The 22639-nt window shown below is 42.3% G+C and overlaps 1 protein-coding gene and 1 long non-coding RNA gene across 18 annotated transcripts in view; one reads left to right on the top strand and one right to left on the bottom strand.

The window, feature by feature from the left end:
• The window catches only part of MICAL3 (microtubule associated monooxygenase, calponin and LIM domain containing 3), a 329542-nt gene that overhangs the window by 279529 nt on the left and 27374 nt on the right, over positions 1 to 22639 (bottom strand). For 3 of the 17 annotated variants that reach the window (XM_085884116.1, XM_085884112.1, XM_085884113.1), the window contains one exon: positions 12946 to 13283. The exons of the other annotated variants lie outside the window; for them this stretch is intronic. In XM_085884116.1, coding sequence (XP_085740242.1) covers positions 12946 to 13209 — 264 coding nt within the window. In that variant the 5' untranslated portion in view covers positions 13210 to 13283. The remainder of the gene's footprint in view (positions 1 to 12945; positions 13284 to 22639) is intronic. 17 annotated transcript variants of the gene reach the window in all.
• Positions 11538 to 17815, top strand: LOC147024341 (uncharacterized). Its single transcript, XR_015058966.1, has 3 exons — positions 11538 to 11913; positions 15882 to 16094; positions 17488 to 17815. It is a non-coding gene; the product is annotated as an uncharacterized LOC147024341 (long non-coding RNA).

Genomic DNA, 22639 nt, shown 5'->3' on the forward strand with positions numbered 1-22639 from the left:
CCTGCCCTTCCCCCGCGCCCGGCGTGACTCATGACTCATGCCCTCGTGCTCCATCCACCGCTCAACCACGGGTGGGAGGGAGTTGTAGACATCATGAGTCACGGGACGGCAGGGTTCTTCTTCCTCTTCGCAGAAGAGGGGGGAGGGACGTCTCCATTGTTTCGTTCCCTAACTATTAAATCGATCCGCAGTGCGTCTAATCGATTTCTGAACATTTAAACAATGGAAGGTGAGCTATCTAGGGAACAAGCACTTATCGACATAGCTGACTAAAGGAACCTGTATGTTGTGTGCAATCGAATTCCAAATTCGTAACTATATATACACATATATATATATATATATATATATATATATATATATATATATATATATATATATATATATTACATACATACATACTTCATACATACATATGTATTCACAATTTGTTCATCTGTGTTTTTTCCAGAATGGTATATGCTGCTGATCATTGGTGGTGCTGCAATCACTGAATGTACAGATTGCCGCTTTGTGGGAATGATACTTTGACACACAGTTGTTCGGTTCCAATTATTCTGTCAATATTGCTGCACCGCTTTCTACTCACACCAAGGAAGAGCAGTGTGCCATCGTTCGTTTTATGTGGGCATTGTGCTGTCGTTCATTCACCATCGGTTGGTAAAGTTATGCTTATGGTGTTCTGGGATTCCTCAGGTCAAATCCTTGAGTATTATCAAGAAAGGAAAACCATGGTAACCAGTGCAAGGTATAGCAACATGCTACGTAACAATATGAAGCCAGTGATTTGAACAAAATACAGAGGAAGGCTGTCATCAGGTGTTCATTTGCTGCATGACAACACCCGCCCTCATACTGCTCCCTAAACTATGGAAACCAAATGGGGCTTTGTGCACAGCTGATAACCGTTTTTCTGATGGTAGACAAAAAGCTTGTGCACTGCTCGATCAGGTGCATTGAAAAGCAAGTTGATTACATGGAAAAATTAGATCTTTTCCAATTTTGTAACATGTAAGTGTGAAATACAATTAAAACATTGCAGATACTTATTGACTTTCCCCCATACACATGTTGCGCGCACGCACACACACACGCGCACGCACACACACGCGCACGCACACACACACACACACACACACACACACACACACGGAATGCATTGTAGTCTTGGAATAGCATGGCTGGAATCATGGAGTATTTTCCCCGACATTGCAAATAACTTGGACTTTTGGTTAATGTCAATGCTTTGTACCGAATTGCCTTTATTAATCAAACGATGACAAACTGTACTTTTAAAATGACTGTGAAGTACTGCATCTCACAATGCTTTGATCAAAAAGAAATGCATTCTAAATACTTTTAAAAACAAACATGGCATGCAGACAACACTTGTGGGCAGGCAAATGCAATTTATCGGAACTAGAAACACCGGCTCCCTTCGGGATCATCGGCAAATAACCTCCCCCGCCTCCTCTGAAGGGAGCGGCTGGGTTTTGTTTGTGCCCATGACCTGACCCTGGGTACTATTAACATGTATGTAGAATTTGGTGGAGATAAGACCAGCCATGTTGTTTTTTTCTATGATATTCAGACGTACATATATAGATACTGTACATCCAGTGGCAGGAAAAAGTATTCACCCCCGACCAATAATGCCACTTTGAGATGAATTATGACTTATGTCGAAAGAACTTTTCCAAATGAACTTTTTTATTCATAACTGAAGAGATCAAACTAAACATTTTTATAGTTAAAGGATGTTACATGTCAGGAATACCTGTAAAGAAACAAATACAAATCAAAATTCACTGGTTGAAAAAGTATTCGGCCCCTTAGGTCAGTACTTGGTGGAAGCACCCGTTGCAGCAATGACTGCTGAGTCTTTCTGGGTAGGGTCTCTACCAGCTTTGCACAGTGAGATGGTGAAATCTTCACTCATTCTTCACTTGAAAATTAATCTCGTTCTGCCAAGTTTGATGAGGATCGTCGATGGACTGCAATCTTCAAGTCTCGCCATAAATGTTCAACTGGGTTCAAGTCAGGACCTTGACTGGGCCACTCAAGAACATTTATTTTCTTCTTATTCAGCCACTCCAGTGTGGCTTTCGCTTTGTGCTTCAGATCATTGTCCTGTTGAAATGTGAATCTCAGATCCAGTTTCAGATTCATGGCTGACTCAAGCATGTTTTCATCAAGGATTCTCCTATACTTTGCACCGTCCATTGTCCCTTTTACTGATGAAAAGCAGCCACATAGCATGGCTGATGTCGATTAGGTGGTGTTCAGTGTTCGGCTTGTGCTAGATGCAACGCTTTGACTTTAGACCAAAAAAGTTCAATTTTCTCTTATCTGACCACAAAATGTTTCTCCACATACCTGTAGTATCATTAAGATGCTTTTTGGCAAACTCCATACGAGCTTTTATACGAGTCTTTTTCAGAAATGACTTCTTTCTTGCCACCTGTCCATAGAGGCCAGCTTTGTGAAGGGAACGGGATATTGTTGATTGATGAACACGGAGCCTTGCAGATCTTTCAAAGTCATTGCTAGATTTACAGTGACATCGCGAATCGGTTTCCTGCTTGCCCGGCTGCTGAGTTTGGATGGGAGAGCTGATCTGGGAAGAGTCTCGGTGGTATGATAAGTCTTCCACCGGAGGCACAGGGATAAGAAGTGATTTTGAAATCTTCTTATAACGCTCTCCTGAACGGTCCTTCTCTACCACTTCAAGTCTGATGTCTTTGTAAAGCTCTTTGGTCTTCATGTTTGCCCTGATGGTTGACCAAGTGAGTTGCACCTTAAAACTCCTTAGGGAAGTGTTGGGGCTTAATGTTTAAGTTAAACCTCCAATTACATACAGGTGAACCCTATTACACTTATTTTGTAACCTTTCAAACAAATAATTTGCTCCTGAAGTGATTTAGAGTTAACTAGGCAAAGGGTTTGAATACTTATACAATTGAGAATCATCTGATTTTCTCTGTTAATCCAAATTAATCACATTTTATCTACATTTTAGCTTCATCACTTTGGACTAGTTTGTGAAGACTATTAGATTTGATTTGAAAGCATCATGAGATAAGCTCAGGTGACATCAAAATGTGAAAACTATGGATGGGGGTGAATCCTTTAGCAGGCCACTCTACAAACATACATGCCTTGTTTAATATAGCATAATGAATTTTTTTTTTTTAAAGAAAAAAATTAATAAATTCTGGAGAGGAGTCCAAAAGCGTTTTCCCATCAGTCGGTACATCCCATGCACCTTGCCCTTGCCCCAGGAAACATCCTGGTGAAGACACCACATGGGAACGCCCTATCATGGTATTTAGTGCCTGTGTGACGTGAAGGGAAAATGTGTTACAATATTCAATCCTCCCACCAGTGCCAAAATACATACTACCATTTAACTCTTTGTTGTTGTGTGCATTGAGGCAAACTAATAAAGTTACAAATAAAACTTTGTGTGTGTGGGGGGGGGGTGGGGGAGGACAGAGGCTATGCAGCCACGGCCTCATGTGAGGGGCGTAAATTGTATTTTTTATTTTTGTTTTGAACTTTAAAAAAAAAAAATTTTTTTTAAAGCAATGTTTTTGGTATGTGAAACCTATAAATGTTTCTGAACATATGATGGTGAAGTGTAGACACAAAACGAGGGCAACACCTTTTTATTTGCTTGAAAATGACTGTCCAAATAAGACAAATGTCAAAAATAATAATGAATCTAACATTCAGCAATATAAAGTCAAAATAAATATTTAAAACAAATTTCATTTTACAAATTGAAATTTATTCAAGCAACTAAACCAAAGGTCCCAAGTCGACCGGGGTAGTGCCCATTTCAGAGAAACTGTACGAGTGTACCGAAGCATTTACAAAGGATGAACCAAGCTCAAGAAGGGCTACTGAGAAAGGATTTGTACATAAGCCCAGTCTCTCAATCTCAATTAATTTCCCACCCCACACTCCTTCCTCAACAATGAAAAAGTCAAATGAAAAAGTTGGGAATCCATTCATCTGACTGTAATATACTGTACTCAGCCAACAAACGAAGTGCATACCAACGTGTATATTGGGATTATTTGACTATATCAAACAAAAATAGCAGCTTCAGTGTTAAAAATTATGACCAATTCATGCAGTTATACCACAACAAACCACATTATCCCTATTTTAGCTCACAACTGGGCGGCAGCCCGTTTGGGGGCTTATATTTTGGATGTTGTCAGTCCGTCTGTCTGGAGCCTCCACTCCAAAATCACTGCAAGGATCTATTCTCGACTTGACAAATACAGTTCAGTTTATGCAAAAACATCTGGGCGTGAGACAAGTCAAATTATTTTGGGATTGGAGCCCAAAGTAATGAGACACACCATTTTATTTCCAAAATTTGGTCATTTAAAAATAAAAACAGGAGAGAATGGGACAGGATTATACATGCTTTTGGGAATCATTATTTATTTTATATATATATAAAAACTTTACCATCTACATTACCAAAGAAAATACAGTATGTGATTAGGAGCTGCATCCTTGATGAGGACTTGAATCCTTGTTTATTAAAAGCATATGTTCTTATAGCGGTGCATATTATCTTGCAGTGAGTGTGTTTGTAAAGCTGTTCCAGCGTACTCGCCTATTTTTCAACTCAATCAAGTGTGAACTACAAGGGCACTCGGTGGAGCACATACCTCCGCCACGCGATGCCTGATCCACGAGAACATCTCGGTGCCCAATACATTTTTGAAATATTGTGCCGTATATCGGTTTCACCGTATCTCTCATTGATGAAGATTCACTTTAAAAATTATTGGATCCAAATCTTCACCAAAATTGAATCAATTCTTCCTTGTCACACACCCAACATGTCTACCAAGTCCACACCTTTTTGAGATATCTTGCACACAAACAGACAAACAAACAGAAAGGGGTGAAAACATAACTTCCTTCGCCTTCGGTGGCAGAGGTAATAATACACCAACCCTCCTTTCCAGGGAGCAAGCTCCACCACAGTACAAAGCTGTTTAATGAAACTTTGCCTTGAAAACATTGTTGCTGTATGTGGTGGATGTATAGAAATGCAAAGGGTACTGCAAAGGCTTTGAGGTTTAAAAAAAATGGTTTTGTTGCTTTTTTGGGAAGTGAGCCCCGGATAACTTTGACCAGGCAACCCCCATCCACGGAGCTCACAGTTGTGGATATCCGGTCCTACAATATAAGGGCATTTCCCCTCGGGGAAGCACAAACTGGGCATTTTGGCCTTGCCATTGACTGGCTTTTCATTCATTGCAGTGCTGAGTAATTGTCCAAAAATCTTCCATGGTACTTTTGGAAGAAATACGTAAATAAACCTCGAGAAAGCAACCGAAGACACAAGAAGATCATAAATGGGCTTAAAATTTGTTTGAAATAGAGTCAAATCAACAGATGTGCCAAATCCCTACATCAGAAGAACCTTCAACATACGAAAATAAACCGATTTCAACACAATGTGCTGGGAGACATGCATTATGGCTTTTAGTAGCAAGGCAACTAAACATAAACCTATCAATATGATTTAAACCAGACTCGGTGGCGTAATGGTTACGGCATACACTCAGTCTGGGAGAAAGGCGGTTCAAACCCGACCACGGCTGAGTCATACCAAACATTATAGAAATGGCATGTGCCGCTTCCCTTGCTTGACACACAACATTTAAAAAGGATAGAGCACAAACAATCATAAGTTGGCAACCGCTGCATATGCTTGATGGGCCAAATGACCTGCTCTTGCGATGAAGTTTCTTGGAAGGGAACTCATATTATATTAATGTGAACAACATAGAAATCCACCATGCATTTCTTGGAGCAACAGGAATGCATAATCAATTTCTCATGATGGAAGGGTAAACCGATTGCTCGCCACTTTACATCACTCCATAAGGCTCACAACAAGCACATGTCCATCCTTCGGCAAGCAAGGACCCATCGAGATAATCTCAAAGCTGAGCTCCCCAACCAGTCTGCTTCCTCAAAGATATGGTGATGCCTTGTCAAGTACATCTTTGATGCTACCCCACCATCCTCTCCATCAACTCTAACAGCATCATTACATACTGGTGAAGACAAGGAAGGATGTCGTAACTAAAGTGCTTCTCTCTAAATCTCATGCAGATACAAGCAATGCATCCTACCGTCACCATATATATTACTCCCTCTCTACTGAGCTTCATGTATTTCTCAGCAGAGAAAGTTCAGTCTTTCGTGATTATGGGCCCAAAATAAATCAGTACGTGTGCATCTCAAAATGAACACATATACACACACACACACACACACACACACACACACACACACACACACACACACACACACACACACACACACACACACACACACACACCTCGGACCAGCTAAACACTGTCATCCAGGCAAGGTGAATGATCAATGTGGGTCCTTTGGATACACGTTAAACTGGTGTCCTGTCTACCAGCATTAGTTTGTGGATGTTAAAGATCCCACCCCCCCCCCCCCCCGACCAATTGTGCAAAAACGGATCCCCTTAACTACAGACCAATTGACTTACTGTACTTCCAATCATCAGCAAGGTCATGGAATCCATCATCTCAGTTGACAGAAAATCATTCCTTTTCTCCAACAGCTTCATCTTAGATCATGAATTCAGATTCAGACCTGGTCACGCTACCTTGGATATGCTGCTTCTACTTGCCCAACAATGATGGAGGCCTTCAATATCAGACATGAGATCAGGGCCGTCTCTCTGGACATATCTCGAGGTTTTTACACAGTCTGGCATCGTGCCTTGCTCTCCAAACTGTCTACCGATGGAATCCAAGGCCAACTCCACTCTTGGATTACTGACTTCCTCCACTCTCGAAGCCAACGTGTGGCTCTCAATGGAACCCTTTCATGTCCTCTCCCTGTCAAGGCTGGAGTAATCCAAGGCAGTGGTCGAGGCCCCATCTTTTTCCTAATTTTCATCAATCATCTCACTGACTGAAAAATCCTCTTTATCTCTTTGCTGACGACTCCACCCTCTGCCGTGATACATCACATCCTTCTGACACACAGGCAGCAGCCTCTTTCCTCTCCTCAGACCTTGATAAAATTACAAACTGGTGAAACACTTGGAATATATCTTACAATTCTGAGAAATCTATCTCTATCTCTCTTCTCTCTCTCTCTCTCCAGACCATTCCGTTCCATATTGTCCACCTTTGTGTTCTCTCTTAACCTTCGTTACATGCATCCCTTGTTTATCCATCACTGTCTACTTTCTCCCTCTGCCCTGCTTTGTTGTTTTCCCCTTGTTATGTTGTGTCCTGATTTGTTCTGTCATAGCTCTTCCACAAGCCGAGACTGACTATGTAAAAAATTAAAAATTATAAATAAATAAATAAATAAAAACCTATCCGCCTTTTCCCCATTGAAATAATGCCCTGGCATTCGTGGATTTGATATTCGCGGCATTTTTCAGGAACGTATTCCCCGTGAATGTTCGCGTCTTACTATATATACACGTCAGGGTAGTGTACAATAAAAATAACACCGCAAAGCGGGCATAACCCCTCAGCCCCTTGATGCAAACCAATTTCAAGATGGTGGCCATATTGAAAATCGCAGCAAGCCCATTTTCGAAAGGAACCTTCCTCTACTCAACCCCAACACACCCAGCAAAAATGGATTTAAACGGACAATCCGTTCTCCTCGAAATTGACGGAAACTAATTTCAAGATGGCTGCCATGGCGGCCACAGCACGGCCAAAATCGCAGCATGCCCATTTTGGAAAGGAACCTTCCCTCTACTCAACCCCATTATACCTCACCAGAATAAAATCAATGTGTGAAGCCGTCCTCAAATTTTTGTCCGGAAACCAAATTCAAGATGGCTGCCCTAGCCGCCATATTGGATATCGCATCGCACTGAATATCGAAAGGAACCTTCCTCTACCCAGCCCCAACACACACTGCAAAAATGGATTTAATCGGACGAGGCGTTCTCCTCAAAATTGACGGAAACCAAAAGTTCACAGACGCCCGGACGGACGCCCGGACACTTGTGACGACAATACCCCTTAGCCCAATTCAGGCTGAGTGGTAAAAGAGGATACCAAGTACAGTACAGTATATTAAAAGCAATGGCTTCCACATGTGTGGCCCATGGATATTAAGCAAATAACATCCCAGCATGCTTAGGGTCATGTATAGAAATGCTGCACAAGCTCGGTTGCCTACAATTATGGCTTGCATGGCTGCAAGATGAGACCAAAGTGACTTTGAAAGAGGGGTGATTGTTGGGACACATTTGGCAGGAGCTTCAATGAAAAAGACAGCTCAACTTTCCGATGTTCCATGAGAAGCGGTGTCCAAGTTGATGTCGGTATGAAGCACCGAGGGAAAGACATCATTAGCAAAGGGCTACAGTGGGGGGAAGCACATACTCCAGGATCCTGATAGCCATACATTAATTTGAAGTGCAAGGCAAAGCAGGTGAGAAACTGCATTCAACTGGCTATAAATTTAAACCTGAAGCAACCAATTTCATCAAAAATGGTCCACCGAGAACTCCACAGAGTGGGATACCATAGTCAGGTTGCAGTGCACAAGCCGCTCATCACGCCTGGCAACGCACATTTGCAAGTCCAGTGGTGCAAAGAGCACAGGTGATGGACCACTGAGCAGTGGAGAAATGTGATATGGTCAGATGAATAATCCTTCACCATGTTCTCGACAAACGGACGAGTGCACGTGTGGTGCCAACCTAAATACCTCCACAATTCTGAGTGCTTGGTTCCAACAGTGAAGGGTTCGAGTAGTTCTGTAATGTTGTGGGGGGATATTTTCATGGAATGGTTTGGTTACAGTCATTCCCTTAGAAGGCAAGGTTTAATGCCAATCACTACTTAATGGTACCAAGTGATCATCTTCACCCCATGTTGCAGCATTTCTTTCCTGCTGAGAGGGGTGTCCTCCACGATGACAATACCTCGATCCACAGAGGAGGTGTGGTCGCCCAATGGTTTGTTGAGCATGACACCGATGTTATCCATGCCATGGCCTTCTCAGTCATCAGATCTGAACCCAATCGAACAATCATTGGATATTCTGGAATGACGCCTGAGGCAGATTTTCCACATCCATCAAACAGGTGTGAGTTGATTGACTTTCTCATGGAAGAATGGTGCCGCATCCCTCATGCAGAATTCCAGACGCTGGTGGACTCTACGGCAGAGGGCATACAGACCGTACATGGTGGCTCAACACCCCAATGTGACTTTACATTGGTGTTTACATTTTCTTGGTCGACTAAATATTTTATATATATATATATATATATATATATATATATATATATATATATATATATATATATATATATATATATATATTTCAATCCTCCCAAGTAAAGCTGCATAAAAACGTATTTTTTCTGGAGACAAAAACTGTTGGATTTATAAGTGATGGCTAAAGTAAAATCGCAAGCATACCATGTGCAAAGGTCAAAAGCAGTCACCATATAAATGAAAAAATCACCTGTGAATGGAGAGAATAACCAATTAGCTCTCACCTCAGCAATTAAACCCAGGTGGCTTGGATTATATAAATAAATTCACTCCTCCCATGCTCTTCTTGCCAAAGAAGCTGCATAAAGAAACCATGAAAGGCTACCCAAGGTAAGCCCTTTCGCCGTTTCAGGCCCTTCCAAGAGTTCCTCCACCACAGCTAAAAAGACGTTTACAAATAGTGCATACATGAAAATCCCAATACTACACACCCCCTCACCTGCCGGACCGGTTTCATCACTTGGTGAATCATCAGCGACAACACAGACAGAATCATACACCACTGAGGCTCCCAAGCATGTACCATTTGTAAATGTCAAAAGCAGTCAACATATAAATGAAAAACAAACAAAGACCCACAACAACCCACACACACAGCAGGAGTTGAAAAATAACATCAGACGAAAAACAGGTTCATACCAGCTCCAGTTCTCATCAGTCAACGACAACTTCAGTGTCCATGTGGCAGCCGTTATACAGAGCTTGGATTGAGCACATCATCAACTTCTGATGAAGTCACTCCTTATTACTTGTTGAAGAATTTTTGTTTCATTATAATAAACAAAACTTATTTAATACTATGTATTATTGGAGAAAACCAAACAAAAATCGACCAACAATAAAAAAATAGATTGTAGTTAAACTTTCCTGGGAAAGTCACATTTCCAACCTCGCCTCAAAAGCCAGTCGCCGACTGGGAATCCTCCGTCGTGCTAAGTCCTTCCTCTGCCCTCTTGAGCTCCTGACCACTTACAAAGCTTTTGTCCGTAGCCTGATGGAGTACTGCTCTCCCCTCTGGGCTGGTGCTCCTGCCTCCCACCTTTCTCGGCTTCACGCTGTCGAAACCAGGGCAATTAAGATCATCGGCATCTCCCGCAATGAAGCTGAGTCTTTGGGCCTCTCACTCAATCACCGCAGGTTGGTCGGTGGTCTTTCTGTCTTCTACCGACTCCTCTCCAGCCTTGCCCCCCCTGCTCTCTCTGCGATTTGTCCCCACCACATTTCCACAGGGCGCTCAAGGTCCGCCAACAACCCCCTTCTGGTAAAACTTCCAAAATCACGAATCACTGCTCATCTTCACTCTTTCATTCCTCTTTTTTCCCGCCTTTGGAATAAACTTCCTCACTCTATTCTTTCCCATTCTTCCCTCCAGGCTTTCAAAACAGCTGTTCACCACCACCTCTTATCTTCCCCCATCCAAATCCTCGATCTTTTCTACCCCCGATAATCCACCCAAGCCCACTTCCTTCATTTCTCCTGCTTTCCTTCCTGAAAGTCCCTGAAATGTCCATCTTCTCTTCGCCATGTTCCCCGTCCCATCCCCATCCCTCTCCCTTCCACAGTTCACCTAATGTGTCTGTTCCGCACTGTTTTGTCCCTTCCACTCCCGCCCCTCTTGTCTCATGCCTCCTTGCTGTGAGTTGTGTGTTAGCTCTCATACGAGCCTCGACCAAGGTATACAAAAAAAAAAAAGAAAAAAAAAAAAAAAAAAAAAAGAGTTGCACATCATTATGGGCTAGTCTAAATACAGCACTAGAACGGTCAGTTTTGGACAGACTATTGGATTTATCAAATATTTCCTTTCCAGCATTGAAAATAGAATGAAAAATCAAATGTGTGCCAAAAAGAAGACAAATCAAGCAACATAACAAGACTAATTTTGAAGTTCCAAGAAACACTAAAATATTTTTTAAAAATAAAAAAAATTTAAAGTTTTTTTTTTTTAAATGGATGGAAAAAGAAAAGCATACAAACATTGTAGTAAACAAATGACATATCAAGTTCTTGAGTCTGAAATCAAAGCACTAAGGGAGTTTGACAAGATTCAGCCAAGAATAATAATAAAAAATTTTTAAAGAACAAAAGGACTTTGAAGATCATCATCACATGTACAAAGCAACAGGCTGCTGGTTTGTATCATTTCTGAGGGTGTGGACATGCCACTGATGCCGTACCACACCCCCTCACCCCGCCTCACTCCATTTTCCATATATTAGAACAGCAATTTGGCATTTGCCCATGCTACTAAACTGTACATTAATGTCTACTGTAGAAGGCACTGGGTGTGATGGCTTTAATGTCTACTAACAAATGCAAAGACGGGAGAGTTGGCGAAACATCCCACGGCTTTGAAGGTGATTGTTATGCATGGAGAGATAACTAAAGTTTTTAAGGAGTGACAGTGGCAAATGAGTGTCTGGAATCATGAGCGTTTCCTGGTAAGAGATTGTTGTCGCATCTATACAACACCAGACTCGGTGGCGTAATGTTTGGAGCATCTGCTCTGAGTCTGCGAGGTCGGCGGCTTGATCCCAACCCTGGCAGACTCATACCAAAGACTTGAAAAATGGTACGTGCTGCTTCCTTGCTTGGCACTCAGGATTTTTAATAGGATAGAGCATGGACAAACAACCATAAGTTGGCAACCAATGCACAGGCTTGATGGGCCGAATGGCCTCCCGTGTTGAAGTTCCTTGTATTATATTAATTATTATTATTAACACCAATGTTTGCCAAAAAAAGGCAACACAATGTTGCAGGTGATACCTATTTCAGACAGTATGCAAAGAAATAACAAGGCATGGTTTGCTCCTCGAGAGGAGGAAAAGTGAAGCAAAAAACAGATAATCAGCCAATAGCATATATTATGCTTCGCAAGAGAGCATGTCCACAATAATCAAAAGCATCCCCAAGTTACATTAAAAATTAAAGATAATTACATAACAAGGAGGTACACATGTTAAGGGAGCTCAGCAGCTGCAATTGCTTTGCGTTTGTCCAATTCCCCTTCATATCACCGCAAGCACATCTTTGCTCTCTGTAAAACAGCCAATTCAGCCAACCCGATGACAAACTATGGTGCTGTGCGAAACAATGTACAGTGGGTATCAATTTATTTAAGCACATGATTACACTTAGCCACTTTCAAGTTTTCTGAACAAAAAAAAATAACCTTTAAAAATGGGCAGAATAGTTGAGTTGGTTGAAATGATAAATCAGACGTATATGACACGTGTGCAATATATCGCTGTAAATCAGACGCTGGCATGTGTGGATGTGATTTGTGGCACAAATCCCAAGCACAGATCGACATTTGGCATTTAAAATAAATAAATCCCTACTCACGTACATTCGCATCAATCGTTCATTAATGCTTTCTCATAAAGTAATTAATGTAGCTTATTGGAATGCTTCAAAAATTGGGGAAGATGAATCACTTAAAATGAATTTGGGTCAACCTTGCCTGGCCACCCCCATTTTAAAGCAAATCTTGTGAATAAAAGATACCAGCACCATCAAGGAAGTAAAACAAAGACGGCAAACCGTCATATATGAAAAGACAGATAAGGAGGAGATTGCCATGCATGCCAGGGTGTCTCACCTTAATGTTGCTGCAGACCTTGCCCTTCTTGTAATCCTTGTGCCCTGCACGTTTGTCTATCTTGCTCCACAGGCTCTTGGCACGCCAATAATTTAACTTCGCCTTAAGTTTTGGATAGAAAGTCCGAAACTCACTCGGCTGAAGGCCGAGGCGATCACACAACTCATGAAAGGCACGCAGGGTCCCTTTGCAAGTTGTCGCATGTACAAAGTTGTCAAAGAAGGCAGAACATTGGTTGTATTTGTCGTTAGGCACGTCTCCCATCGTATTGCGGCTCTGCTGCCGCTTAAGCGTCAGAGCCGAGCAGTGGGTGGAAGTTTTCTTGATGCATCACAGCCCTGCAACGAGAAGCGGCCAAGAAAACATAAGAATTTGTAACCGCCTTTTTTGCGAGAGAATTGCTGCCAGAATTCAGCATCATCTTCAGATGCTGGATTTGCTTGGGATGACTGGGTGTATTAGTCATGGCAACAAAAACAGAGGAGGATAAAATGTAAAATATGCTTTGCAAGTTTCTGAGATCAAATTTGCACTGAAAAGCCCAGAAAATGAAACAAGATTCAAAATAATAAACGTTCAAAATAAGCAAATAGTTACACCAGCATATAACCCCATCATTAAAAGCTGAAACACAAACTTCCCACTAAAAGTGAGCAATAATACACGAATGAGTAAGAAAGTTGCATCCTGCACTCAACGCATCGTTCATTATCCAAATTGGATGGAAGGAGCCAGAAAAAAGTAATGATCAAGTTCAACGTAGATTGCTCGTCATTAACTTTTAGAAAGAAGAAGCTTACAGAAAGACACAAGTGGACAGTGAACGGGCAGCGCCACATTTCTCGAATTATTTTGATGTGCAAAGAGGAGACGCAATCACTGCCATATCATCCTCAAGCACATTGATGTGGACAATCTGCACAAGTTTCTCCTTGCTGCACATAAATTAAAAAAAAAAAAAACATAGCATGACCTATTTTCACTGTGTGTATTGATTGAGAAAGTCAAGTATTTCCCTCCAATCATTAATCAGGATCTGCAGCTCCTTATGCCTCCCCTATTGGACAGCAATGAGTGCGCACACTCAGTTGTGTCAGGTTAAGAAGGTTAAATGGAGCAGTAATCAAATAGTGGAGTGTTCATCAAATGGTCTCCATTCCAGACCTTCAAAGCCTGCATCAAAGTTACCGAGCCAAAACATATATATATACATATATATATATATATATATATACACACACACGTGTGTTGTTCGTCTTTCAACTGCTCCCGTTAGGGGTCGCCACAGCGGATCATCCGTTCTGATCCACATACTGATTTGGCATAGGTTTTACGCCAGATGCCCTTCCTGACGCAACCCTGGTCACCTCTTACGACACAGGGATAAGGATTGGGTTTCGCCATGATTCCGGGATGCCCTACACCCTCTCATAGCGTGGCCCAGCGCAGAGCTCCCATCCTCAAGCGATCCTCCAACCCAAGCCTCCGAGTAGCCGGATTACAAGCACATGCCACTACGCCCGGTATATATATATATATATATATATATATATATATATATATATATATATATATATATATATATATATATATATATATATATATATATATATATATATATATATATATATATATATATATATATCAAGGCAAAATGCAAAATCCTGTTTGACAAGACTCATTGCGCATTGATGAAACGTTCACTTGACGCAATTAGGGTGTGACACTTTATGGGATGAGGTTGCAGCATAAAGAAAAAAAAAACACATGAAAATATTTGAGTTAAATTTCAAAATACCTCATCAGTCACAAAAGCAGAGTCCATTACTTTATTTAATTTTTCCCCCCTACGAACATCAAAGGATCAATCAAGAAAGGATTTGTACATATTTTCCATGACGTACAAACACATAATGTTACATCATTAAATATTTACATTAAAAGGCCATTAGTGGACAAGGGCCAAATCAATACGAACACATGGGATTTGGACCTGGGAATTGCAACAGAAAACAAATGTTCAAAGTGGAGGATGAAAAACTCAAGAGAGAAGACACGTTCTCAAAAGTGACGCCAACTCCTTTGCGAGAGAACCAGGCAGAAATAAGTCAAGTATAGCTGTGAGTACTTGTTCTGATAAGGAATCTCACTTCAACTCAAACTAAGAATGTAGATTGTCCATGGGATCACATCACTATCTTCAAATGCGTCCTCAGCGGAGAAAGAATAGAATCCAAGCAGCGGCTGAAAATAGAAATGGCCGAAACTAACATGGCACTCAAAGGACACAAGGAATGCACGAACGACTCATAGGGTGTGAAGATGACGAGTTTTACATGATGTGGTGAGGGTGCGGGAGAAGACGAAATGACAGAAAGAAACAGGGAAGGGGAAGCCACGTGCACCTCATTCAGGATTTACAACTTCAGGAGTACAGGATTGATTAAAGCTACGGTGATATTAAGACTTTTGGAGGCAAAATTTTTACAATGAGTTGAAACAAAAGATATGTTGTGTCAAACAATTGACGATGAATCCAAATACAGCTTCAGCAATGATGTTAAAAATGGAACATTTACTCCAAGGTCATGAATGGCCTCAAGGGCTGTCTATTTAATACATACAAACAAGGTGTGTAAGGGGCAGGGGGCTAATGTAGAAACTTGAGAAAGGGATGATAAAGGGTGGGAGAGAGAGATTAGAAGGTTCTGGAATGTAGGGAAAGTGGAGAAAAAAGTTCAAAGGTTTGGAGGATATGGTAGGAAGGCAAAGGAAGTTGAGAAAAGGTAAGAGCAAGGGAAGAGAACAGAAACAATAATAATTGCCATGGAAACAGGAATTTGGTAATTTTGAACATTTGACCTATCAAGTGTTTTTACATTATTGAATGTTGTGCACAAGTTCTGTGGTTATATGTTCTAATTTCTGTCCAACAGGTGGTTTACATGTTTTGGATGGCACCTCACGAACATGACGGTAGGACATGGCAGAGACACAAATGGCATCCGAGAAAAGTATGAAACGGGACGATCCTGTAACATACAAGACACCTGATCAGCCTGTGATGGTGGTACAAAGCATTCGCCACCCATTTTGTCTGTGGTGTCTGAATCTGCCTGGGCGGTGCCCATAATGTGCGACGATGACAGGTATTTCTGCTCAATTAATATATGAACAGATTGATCAATTAATACAAAATCCCAACCTTATAAACCGTAAAATCCTACCGAGCTGAAGTGATCACGTGACCAGTGTTTTCATCTTCACGAACACCTCCACCTTCTTCCTCTGAATCACTCACACAAGGCTCGAAACGATACAGCTCCACAATTCCCCCAAAAGCGTTTCCATCACAAATTTTGTCTCAAATATTTTCTTCAAAATCCCAACGATCAGTTTCTACATTCTGAGAACCTTCAAAGTAACAGATGACGGTGGAACCAGTATCGGAATCCAAGCTCAAATATCCAGTTTCTCGATGTGAAGCCACTGTTATGATCAATATAGCATCAAGGTGTGACATCACTGGCAAAATCGAAAATTGACACCAGGGCTTTTTGACACTTTGTGATTGGCAAGAAAAATTCAATTTTTTTTTTCTTTTCAAATTATACCATGAATAATGATTATTATCAGTGGTTTTCAGAAAAAATTTTTTTACATATATATATATATATATATATATATATATATATATATATATATATATATATATATATATATATATATATATATATATATATAGCATTTGGGTTCCCCTTTAAGAAAAAGAAAGCTTTTTCTTCTACTTCTACTGGTTGAAAGAGATAAAAAATGGAAGGTTAAAATTTTCATTGCATGAAAGAAAAAAATATTTCGGGAATGATCGAGGCAGAGGTCTGTTGCCTGTACACCACCAAGGTTCGCTTTTTTTTGTCTGATTTGAATTTCAAAAATAATTTTCCCAGACGTATGGCTTAATTTGAAGCAACTTCAACTTAATAATTTTTCTCTCCATGAGGAGTGCTTCCATGTTTCTGGGTGAAACAGACAGACAAACAGCATTAGCCTGATTATATATATATATATATATATATATATATATATATATATATATATATATATATATATGTTATTATTCCAATGATGTGGATTGGAGGTGGTGAGAAGGAGGAGGGCAGAGTAGTTGAATGACACAGATAATAAAAGCAAGCAAACCCTCAGGAAATACTATATTCTAAAACAAGTGTTGGCATCACTTTCTTTCATCCATTTATTCATCTGTTGTTTAGAGAACTTTAAAATAAAACATTTATGTAGTCTGTGATCCAATACTATGATGAGCACCCATTAAGAAGGTAAAAATACATAAATAAAGATCTCATCCAAATGTCTGCAGTCAAGCCACCACCTGCTTGTATCAACGGCACGTCAAGTGTGCATTGTTATTTGAACGAAATGGGAGTCAAAGCAGCCTCTGCCAGAACAAAAGCCTTCATCCTCATATCATACCAGTCTTCCACATGTCAACTTTTACAAACACCCTCACCCTTCTCATTCCAGAGGCACTGCAACTATATATGCTGACTGATGTAACGGCTCTGCCTTCTGATGTGACGGGCATAGTGCAAGCATTTCTGAAACCACACAAGGACTTCAAATGTAGAAGGTGCAACAAAGCCTTCATTGAACATCGAAGCCAGAGATAAATGCATGGTAAACTAGTTTAAATATATGAAGAATAAATAATATCTGCAACCACTCAAAAATGGTTTTGTTATGACATGATTAACCCGACCATGTATATATTGGAGTATTGAGGTGTTAGAGTACGGATGGTCTTGATAACTCTATAATATACACACACACACACACACACACACACACACACACACACACACACACACACACACACACACACACACACACACACACACACACACACACACACACACAATGTTGCGGACCCGGGGTCGGGGGCGAGAAGACCACGAGATTGGGGGGGGGGGGAAGCTACCACGGGTTCCCACCAGACTCTTCAGAATCGGAGGCCATCGCACACGGATAACTCCGTGATTCGCGGGTCGCTAAATCAAGCATGAACGCCAATAACTCAACCACGTGACTTGGAGTCCTCCGTCTACTGGATACCGGTTACCCAATGGTCACGTGATGTAATTACCGGGGGACACGCCCTCGGTACGCCTTGTTCAAATCGGATCACCTTACTGGATCACACGTAGCCGAGCTGCCATGGACGTACAAGCTAGAAAACAGATCGTTGGGGGTTAATGTCCCGGCTTGGCTAGGATATGGACCGTGCTGGATCAATGAAGGAAAAGACAAATACGAGCTGGGATCATTTCTATACAAAACATTTATTTACAATCAAGTGAGGAAAGGTATGTGGCACAGTGAATGGGGTTTATTGGTATTTACAGCAGGGGATAGCAAGGAATTTGTGGGGTGCGACAAAAGGCAAGCAATTTACAAAAGCATACAGAACAGACTTATCCCATTATATCTTCTACAATCTTAACTTATGCTACGACAGGTGCCATTACATAAACACACACACAAACCCGATGAAGATTAGATAGCCAGAAGGAAGGAGAACAGATGAGCACTAACGGCCTCGTAATACCTGGCACGGTCAGCTAACTGCACAACCCAGTACGCTTTGGGGGACGCTCCACTTGAGCTATCCCACCTTAAGAGTCAGTGCGTTATCTCCTGCTCAATAACTTTGCCACGGCTCATGGAAAGGTGTGCTCCGCACTGGTCCAGAAGAGCGTCTGTTGCACACCAACCCCGAGTATAAATGCAGCGACAGCAGAGGAGGTGCAGTGAAGAGAGGGCGGAGCAGTGAGGCGAAGGAGAGGGGGAGGCAGGCAGGCGGAGAAGTGGGCGAGGCAGGCAGGCGGAGAAGAGCAGAGAGAGAGAGTGGACGGCTTCGCAATCCGCCTTTTATAAGCCCCAGGCGAAAGGTGGGGTGATGACCCAAAGCGACATGCCGTCACCTGAATGTTGCTCCACTTTTGGGTCCCGGCCGCGCCTGCCAGGCTCCTGGGGCCGGAAGCGGTCTCATTCACACAACCGGCGCGACACGGCCCCGAGCCTTGCACTGAACTTCAAGGCCGTGTTCTGGCGACTGGACGAGGGTCGTGTCAGTCCTGCATGCCCATTCGGGGCATCCCCGGCAAGCTGCGGTTGGTGCTGTCAACGTGCTTGGCCCGTCCTGTGCTACGCGGCCTCAGCGGCCTGGGCCGTACAGCACGCCTATATCGATGCGGAGGTGCGAGGAGGCACGGGATGACTCTTCCCGTATGCAGATGTTGGTGGTCGAGGTGGTGAGCTTTTGGTGACCGAAGGTTGAGCAAGGTGAGACGCCGTTGTCAATTGGTGTGCAGATTTGAATGAAAGGGCATGCCACGCGTGCCCTGTACTGTATTGGTGGTGAATCTCACAGGGCTGTGTGGGTATCTGTTATTCACATCGTGTGTGTGTGTGTGGGTGTGTGTGTGTGTGCGTGTGTGTGCGTGTGTGTGTGTGTGTGTGTGTGTGTGTGTGTGTGTGTGTGTGTGTGTGTGTGTGTGTGTGTGTGTGTGTGTGTGTGTTTGGATTTGTATCATGGCTGAAAGAAAAGGGTTGAAATGGAAATCAGGATTGAAAAGAAGATAGAGATATAATTATATTCGACCTAGCTATTAGACCCACGCAATGCACTTTGTCCAGTTATCCCACCAGACATGAGGGGAAGGTCTGACTGCACGAAGACGAACTAAATAACTGTCTGGGGATCACTATGTTAGGTTCCATTGCGTCAGAGGCATGCGGTTTTGCAGAACCACAACAATATCAATATACATACAGATATATATGAGCCTGGTGTTGGTGCAGTGGTTAGGGCAGCGGCTTGGGATCCAAAAGGTCCTGAGTTCAAGCCCCGTTGGGCCACTGAATTAATACACCAGGGGGTGACTCAGCCTGTCATCCCTCCGAGGTCGGTGAAATGAGTACCAGTATACTGGGCCGGTGTATACCCCGGTTAAAATAGGTGTACCATATCCCTGTGTCGTAAGAGGCGACCAGGGTTGCGTCAGGAAGGGCATCCAGCGTAAAACATGTGCCAAATTACGATGCGGATCATACGGATGATCCGCTGTGGCGACCCTTAACGGGAGCAGCCGAAAGAAGAAGAAGAAGATATACATACAGATAGATATATATATATATATATATATATATATATATATATATATATATATAAAACTAAAACTCTCATCTTGTATATATGTATGTATGTATGTAAGTATGTACGTACCCAAAATACAGCCAAAACAGGACATGATAGCACAAAAAAAATTGGCCCACATTACTCATCATTCTCCTGCGGTGTGCAGTATCAAGTTTCGTTCAAATCGGGCAACGAAAAAATTAGTTTAAAAATCAATTCACGATTCAGTCAAGTTCTCCTCGGGAGAATTTGAGCAATGCAAACAACCTCAGCGGTATAGTTCGTTGCAGCTATCTTTGTTTTTTGAAATGATTTTTTTAATCAAACCGCTAATTGTCGCAACGGGAACCCAACGGGTTCACGGGTCGTCGAGTATATATATATATATATATATATATATATATATATATATATATATATATATATATATATATATATATATATATATATATATGTATATGAAGCTTTCCGCCCGCCGGCGTGCAAGCAACCGCGTTTAGCTAATAGCAGCCGCTTCACCCACCGAACGGACAATCTAGTCGCGGCTTTCCGGATCAACGCTGAAAACTAGCCACGGGTGTGTTTTTAACCACACCGTAGATCAGCCAGCTTTTCTGTCCACGCGCGACAAGGTCCGATCGCCGAACTATCGATTTACCTACATATGCGCGCAGACAGAAATGTCGAGTATTTACACCTCGACGGAACTCATACGGAAACGAGCCGCTGAAGCCACTCACTCCCTTCGCGATTGCCGAGCGGATTTTCGCCAAGCCCGTCGGACCCGATTCTCTTATCAGTTATTAAGAAACCAACGATTTATTCCGATCTCAATACGGCAGTTCAATGAGGGAATGGACGCAACGAACAGGTTTACATTCACACAAGGACATTTATTTGCACACATATACAGTCAAAGAAGCAATGCAGATATATACAAGCATGCAATGAATGGGGGTAGGAACAAGACGCGAGCAAGACAAAGACTACAACCGTCTACTTATTATGTACAGTCACTTGCACTTAACAGCAGTTCCTACTTATTAGACGGGCCCATGGACACATGTACGCACACGCACACACCCAAGAAATGGTGGCTGAGGCCTTTAATAACAAACTTCAGTTCAGAGGACAGGTGAGCTGAAACCCAGAGCCTATCTCGAACCTCTCCACCTCGTGTGGTCTTCAAGTTGTTCGGACCTGGGCTCCAGCGAGAGCGAGCTGGATCCAATCGCCGTGAGCCGCGATCCTTCCCGAGCTCCCACGAATCCTCCCGCGCTTCTCAAAACTTGCTGGTGAGACGAAGCGCCGATCCTTCCCGGCGATGCGTCGCTTCCCCGAGAAACCACCTCCAAGAAGAGGTCGATGAGTCGCACCAAACCGGGAACCAAAAGAGCTCCACCAACCAAGAAGAAGAAGCCACCATTCGCAACTTGAGCCGAGCAACCGGCTCAACTTCCTTCCAAAACAAAGCAGCTCGAAGCAAAAAGCTCTCCCGAGCCAAGCAGAAGCCGAAGCTCACTGAACCACCAAAGCAAAAGCCTCCAAATAGCCTCCTCCCGAGCCAGGCCACAGCTGAAGCTCACTGAGCCAGCCGAAGCAAAAAGCTTCGGAAGGCCTCAACCCTAACCCAAACCAAACAGGACCCGAAGGTCTGCTGAACGACTACCCTCAACTCCCTTCTCCAACTCAGCCCCCGAACAAAGAAAGGATCTCTTCCTTATCCTCTTCCGCCCTTCCCCCGCTCCCGGCGTGACTCATGACTCATGCCCTCATGCTCCATACCCCGCTCAACCACGGGTGGGAGGGAGTTGTTGACATCATGAATCACGGGACGGCAGGGTTCTCCTTCCTCTTCGCAGAAGAGGGGGAAGGATGTCTCCATTGTTCGTTCCCTAACTATTAAATCGATCCGCAGCACATCTAATCGATTTCTGAACATTTAAACAATGAAAGGTGAGCTATCTAGGGAACAAGCACTTATCGACATAGCTGACTAAAGGAACCTGTATGTTGTATGCAATCGAATTCCAAATTCATAACAATATATATGTATATAAACACTCTACAGGTCAAAAGTTTTAGAACACCCCCATTTTTCATTTTTTACTGAAATGTAAGCAGTTTACATCCAATTAATAACCTAAAATGGTACAAAGCGAAGTGGTAAACTGCCAGAGGTTCAAAAAAAAGTTTAGGTCACTAAAAACTGAAAAATAATGTAAATTTCAGAGATTTAAAAAAGGCCCTTTTCAGGGAACAAGTAATGGGTTAGCAACTGCAGCTGTTCTGCAGCAAAGGAAGTAAATTAAGCCTTGAAAGTTGATGCAAACAATTCCGAGAGGTGTCCCAACTTTTGTTGATTAGTTACAAACCCTCTGTCTGTATAAAAGCAGTGTTGGAACAGACTGTGTTGCTACACCATCTGAAGCATTAGTTGGACAATATTGCACTGCAGGAAGTAGTATAATGCTATCA

Source organism: Eptatretus burgeri, chromosome 6 (assembly GCF_056783735.1).
Source record: "Eptatretus burgeri isolate ZD-2024b chromosome 6, Ebu_testis_v1, whole genome shotgun sequence".
Taxonomy (NCBI): domain Eukaryota; kingdom Metazoa; phylum Chordata; class Myxini; order Myxiniformes; family Myxinidae; genus Eptatretus; species Eptatretus burgeri.